Here is a 5,585-nt window from a genome sequence, read left to right on the forward strand (position 1 = left end):
TCCCAGATCGCCTAAACAGACCTGTCAGCAGCATCTGCTTTGCGTGATGAGTAATTGGTGACTTTTTTTTATCTTTTGCAGAGAACGGCAAATCAAGTGTCCTAAATGCGACAAGCTGTTCCTGAGGACAAATCACTTGAAGAAGCATCTCAACTCACATGAAGGAAAGAGGGACTATGTCTGTGAAAAGTGCTCCAAGGCTTACCTAACCAAATATCACCTCACTCGCCACCTAAAAATCTGTAAAGGTCCCACATCCAGTCTCTCTGCCCCAGAGGAGGAGGAAGAAGAGGATTCAGAGGAAGAAGAACTAATAGACTCTGTGAGGACTGAAGACTGTAGGATTAACCGTGGAGTGTATTCAACAGATGACTCTCTTTCTGGACACAAGTGAGGAGAGGGAGGAAAACTGCTTGGATGTAAAATTTTGGGAGGAAAAGTTACGCCTCTCTCCCCAACTACCAAGTTAGCAAATGAATCTATTTCCCTGATGTATTAACCTCTGTGGCCAAAACATTGAACTCTGATTGAGAATGGACGGTACGCTTATCTGTTGAGAGTGGATGGTACACCTGTCTATTGACAATGAACCATTTCTACTAGGGAAATCTGCTTCAAGATCATAAACATACACGGTGTGTACTCTGACTTCTGTGCTGACTGAAGCTCGTACTCTCCTGGTATGCTGCCAGGAAGGAGGCCACCTTGCTTGATTCTTTGGGCAAAAGAATCGCTGACCAACCAAGTGATTCGGTTATTGTGGGGATGTATGAGCCAACAGTCTTGAACTGCCAAAGCCATGAAAGTGTGTCGAGTGTTTAGAAAGGAAAAAAATGATTGTGTCACTCAAGCCACATCCACACCTTGCGCCACTGCTACTTGTCCTTAGGGAATGCCCTTACCATGTACACTTTGGTGCATGGCAATTTACCCCAGGGGCAGTACGGGAAGCTGGGACAGCAGCCTTACCTGAGGTCCTGGGGCCTCCCGGGGCTGCAGCAATGGCGATTCTGCCACCTGGAGCCTGGCTGGCAGCTTCAGCGCAGCTCTGGGTGGCCCTGCTCCATTTTTGAGTGGCGTGGGCTGCCCATGTGTGCACTGCTCTGTGTTCTTTTGTCTGCGGTGGGGTTTGTTTGTTTTGTTGGTTTTTTTTTTTTGACCCCTGGATCTACAGGGGTCAAAAAAACCTGCAGGGAAAAAGGCAGAGCACTGCACACATGGGCAGTGCTCCCTTGCAGCGCAGAGAACACCTGAATGCAATATTTGGCACCGCAGATGTGCTTGCGGTGCCCCATACCGCATGGCTGTGCTTGTTTGGACGCAGCCTCAGTGTGTATTTTTTTCACTTTTTAATTCAGTGGTTGGGTTTGTCTTCTCTCAGAGGCACAGATAGAGCATAGCACAAAGAATTCATGCTCAGGTTTCCTTCTGGAGTGGTGATTCTCAGCTGGGGATACTGGTATTCTGGTTTGCCTTGAGATCATGTCAAGGGTGACTTAGGGTGCCAAGCACTCTTCGCAGTTAGGTGTGCAAACGTGATTCACAAGATGAACCCAAGGATCTCAAATAGGAATCCATAATGTTAAAAGCATCGTAACCTGTTGTGGTCTGTCTGAGTTCTTTGCAACAGAAGAATTGTTCTGTTAATTTTTCCATAGTTAAGAAATGAATCAGAAATGCCAGCTCTTAGTTTTCAGAGAGGTCTTGTCAAATGAGGTTGAGAACCACAGTCCTAAAGATACGAATTTAATGCTTTGGTTTAAAAAGAAAAAAAAAAAGCAGTGAAGTTGACGCTCATTGTGGACAAAACAATTACCTGACCACAGACAATGTAGAGGAAACCAAAAATTGGCTTTCAAAAAAACAGTATTTCCTCTTAGCTCCTGGTTAACTGGATGAGAGGGCTGGGAGTGATCCTAACACATACCTGGTCTCAGTTTCATGGGATTGACTTGGCTTTTAGAGTGAACAAGAGACTCGCAAATGAGCGCGTAGTGTTTACAGCATGTATTGATATGCGTGGCTGTGCTGTGAACCTTGACCACGTGCGGTGGTGGTAGCAATGGGAGGGTTTGCTGCTAATGATATTTATGGAATGAAAATGTATTTCATTCAAATTTGGTTTTCCTTTCGGGAAAAATTAAATATGACTGTTTTCTAACTGCTTTCTCCTAATTTCTAGTTTCCCTTTGTACTGTAATAATCACCAGGCTCAATCAATACAGGCATCCAGTGAATGAAAAGAACAACGTGGAACCTGACTGGAGCAATAGAAAACCCTTGCAGATCTTTCACCTCTCTAATGAACTAGTTAGCTGCATGAGGTTCCTGCCTCAGCAGCCTGGGGCCAGGAACTAGGGGGAATGCATCAAAGGGCATTAGGGGGAATATCACCTCTGCTGCCAGTTCTGATTCCTTTTGCCTGTAGATATAGCTACAGCTTGTATATGAGGGCAAGTGAAACAAAGCCCACCTTTGACTCACTGTCTTGTGCCATAACAGCCAGCTCCACCATCCTTGTGCCTACGCTGCCTCTTCTCTGTGCTCTCAGCAGCTGCTTTTGAGAAGTGGTCTCTACAGCAGCACTCTTCTAGTCGGTTCCCGACAGGCCCATCCTCACACCCCTAACAACCACATTTTACACCACAACAACCACTTAGCCAAGAGAAAAAGGTCATTATCCCTATGAACTAGGAAACTAGCAGAAAGTGGGTAATAGCCTGTTGGGAGGGAGGATGGGGGAGAGAGGGCAAAAGGCAGGGGCAGGGGAACAGCAGCTCTGCAGCATCAAGGCTAACATGGTAGGACCCATCCACTCCACCAATGTCCCCCTTGGGGACTTTGTAGCTGCTGATTCCATGCCAAATCTCACAGGGTGGGTTCGTGTCCTGCAGAAGCAGGAGAGTGCAGAGCAGGGGCGGCAGCCCCTGGCAGGCAGACCTCAGCACAGCACAGCACAGGAAGCCATTTTGCTCAGCCTGCCAGGGCCTGGCTGGGCTCTGGGCCACTGCTGCCAGCCACCGGGGCTTGCGCTGCTCCCAGCAGGAAGCAGGGAGGCTGTGAGCAGTCTGAGCTCCAAGGCTGGCAGCAGCTGCCCAGAGCCTGGACCGGCTGCAGGGGCATTGGCAGCCTCAGGGGAGAGGGGGAGCTGCACTCTGCGTGGGCATTGTGGGAGGGAGTGGGGGTCACAGCCCTGCAAGCCTGCACACACCCACACACACATGGCCAGGCTGCAGGACAGCCCTCCCTGATGCTGACCTGGGCCACCGCAGCCCGTCCTTGCCTGGGAGCCTGCTCATGGGCTTCAGCACTCCTCACTAAGGCCCTGTGGTGAAAGTTGCCTTAGGCCACACCCCCCCTCCCCAGGTTGTGGGGAGGCTTGGAGCGGGGTGGGCAGCAGTGGCCTGGGCAGTGCTGGATGGGGGGATTGGGAGGGGGGGTTACTAAGGTGAATTTTGAAGTGGCCACAGGCTGCCCCCCCCCCCCCCCCCCCCCCCCCCCCAAAACAAACTGGCTACCACCAGTGCAGGGATGATGCTGCTGCGGGAGGGGCCAGGGCTGCACTACCTCAGGGCTCTGCCTGCTGTCCACCCAAGGGTGCGCACAGCCGCCACTGCCACAAAGCTCAGCTGGAGCTCACTGTGGAGGGGTGGGGGGGTGCCCCCCCCCCCCCCCAAAGAGCTGGCTGCTGGGTGGGCTCCAGGCCAGGGCCTTGGTGGGGTGCGCTGCAGCCCATGAGCAGGCTCCCAGGGAAGCACAGGGGCTGCAGTGGTTCGGGGCATCTTCAGGTCCAACTGTCCTGTAGCCTGGCTGTGAAGGTGCCTGGTTCTGTCCACTGTCTGGTTTGGCTTTGTGTGAGTATCTGGTCCTGTGTGCGTGCATGTACAGCTCTTCATCTGATTCGGTGTATGCACGCATGTGTTTGGTTCGGGGGGGGAGGGTGTGTGTGTGCATGTGTGTGCGCGTGCACGCTCACGTGCATCTGGTGCGCTGTCTACATGTGTGTGTCCTCGCTTCCCTTTCCTTTTTTTCTGTCTCTCGCTCTCTTGCTCATCACAACAGGCATAACAATGGAGGAATACACACCACCAAAGGTAATATATGAAGTTTTATTTATTGTCACCAGGTTTAGAGTTTTTTTTGAAAATATTTATTTACTGTAAAAAAAACAGCAGCAGCAGCATTTATGATTATTAACTATATTAATAGGCAGCGTGTCCTGCCATATACCCCCAGCTCTGGTTGTTTTTTCTGGCATGCCATGACTCCAGCACCTTACAAGGTAGGCGGTGTGTTTTTTTTCAACACTGGCCAAAAATGTTGCCTAACTCCCGTGTAGAGGGAGGGGCTGGCCCTGGCTGTGTACAAGTTTCCCTCGCTTTATGCTGTACATGCGTTCCTGGAAAATGGTGCATAACTCAAATTTGCATAAAGGGAGTGCACTGTACCCACAGAGACCCTCACCTTTTGTGGGGGATATAGTCTCAAGATCCCCATGAATGGTGAAATCCACAACTAAGGCACTGCGTTCATGAACGTCATGTCCCCCCCCCCCCCTCCCAGCGGCTGGAGGGAGACCATGGCTGTGCGGCAGTGGCAGTGGTGGGAGCCTGGCAGCAGGAGCCTGCTGGCAGCAAGCACACAACTCCCGAGGAGCTCCTGTAAATATATATAAGATGGGGGCTCATCATTTGCAAATGCTGAACCTGCGAAGAACGAGGGTTTCCGGTGCAATGTAACAAATAGGGATACATTTCAAGACCTCAACTGTATTGACCCCCCAGACCCATTTCTACCACTTTTACAAGACAATTTTGGTACTCTCCGGGTGGGGGTGAATGTTACCATAGTGGGATGGCAACTACAGAAACATGTGTCGCAGCTGATGTGCAAGGAGCACACAGGAGACTGTATTTTGGTGTGCGTCATTCCCACAATGCACCAGTGTGCGCAAAACAGCTGATTGTGGACTTCCACTACACCGGTTGCATAAGAGTGAATTTACCTTGCATGTAACAAATTTTGGGTATAAAAAGGGTCGTTGTGTAAGAGTGAATTTGCACATACAGAACCCACATAAATCAAGGGAAAACCTGTGGTGTGCAAAGACTCGGGCCTAAGAAACAGTAGCAAGAGAGCAGAGATCCTAACAGGAGAGGGCAGAAGTTGGAGGATTATTGCCCTGGTGTCTTGTGATGGAGCTGTCCGACAGAGCCTTGAGGGTCTGAAGCACCTTCCTCCCCCCCCCCCCCCATCTTCCTTAGGACCCCTGCCAGGGGCCTGCATTTCTCTAACCCTCTCCCTGACATGATCATCCCATGCACCTGGCAGTGATGATGCCAGGAATGGATCTGGAGTTGTGGGGGGGGCAGAATGTCCCCCGTGAGCACCAGAGCAGCTACATACCTGAGGACCTAGGCTAAGCCCCATCAGCAGCGCAGGTGGCACAAGCAAGTACCTGCAGCCCTATGCTTGGAGACATGAAAACAAGGTGGAGCACAGAGTAGCAGGAGGTGGCAGAAGGGGGCCAGAGTTGGGCAGGGTATAGGGAGGGGTTGTGGTCAAGTAGGGAGTGAAGACAGGGC

General features: G+C 51.1%; 1 protein-coding gene across 2 annotated transcripts in view; it reads left to right on the forward strand.

Annotated features, from left to right (window-relative positions):
• PRDM4 (PR/SET domain 4) overlaps nt 1-2,161 on the forward strand; it is a 39,296-nt gene extending 37,135 nt beyond the window's left edge. Inside the window, exon 10 of one of the 2 annotated variants that reach the window (XM_059726432.1) lies at nt 82-208. In XM_059726432.1, coding sequence (XP_059582415.1) covers nt 82-125 — 44 coding nt within the window. In that variant the 3' untranslated portion in view covers nt 126-208. Of the gene's footprint in view, nt 1-81 lie in introns of both variants that reach the window. The other variant, XM_059726431.1, reaches the window with a different exon arrangement.
• Nucleotides 2,162-5,585: the final 3,424 nt, after the last annotated feature.

The sequence above is a fragment of the Alligator mississippiensis genome, chromosome 4 (assembly GCF_030867095.1).
Source record: "Alligator mississippiensis isolate rAllMis1 chromosome 4, rAllMis1, whole genome shotgun sequence".
NCBI classification, from domain to species: Eukaryota; Metazoa; Chordata; order Crocodylia; family Alligatoridae; genus Alligator; species Alligator mississippiensis.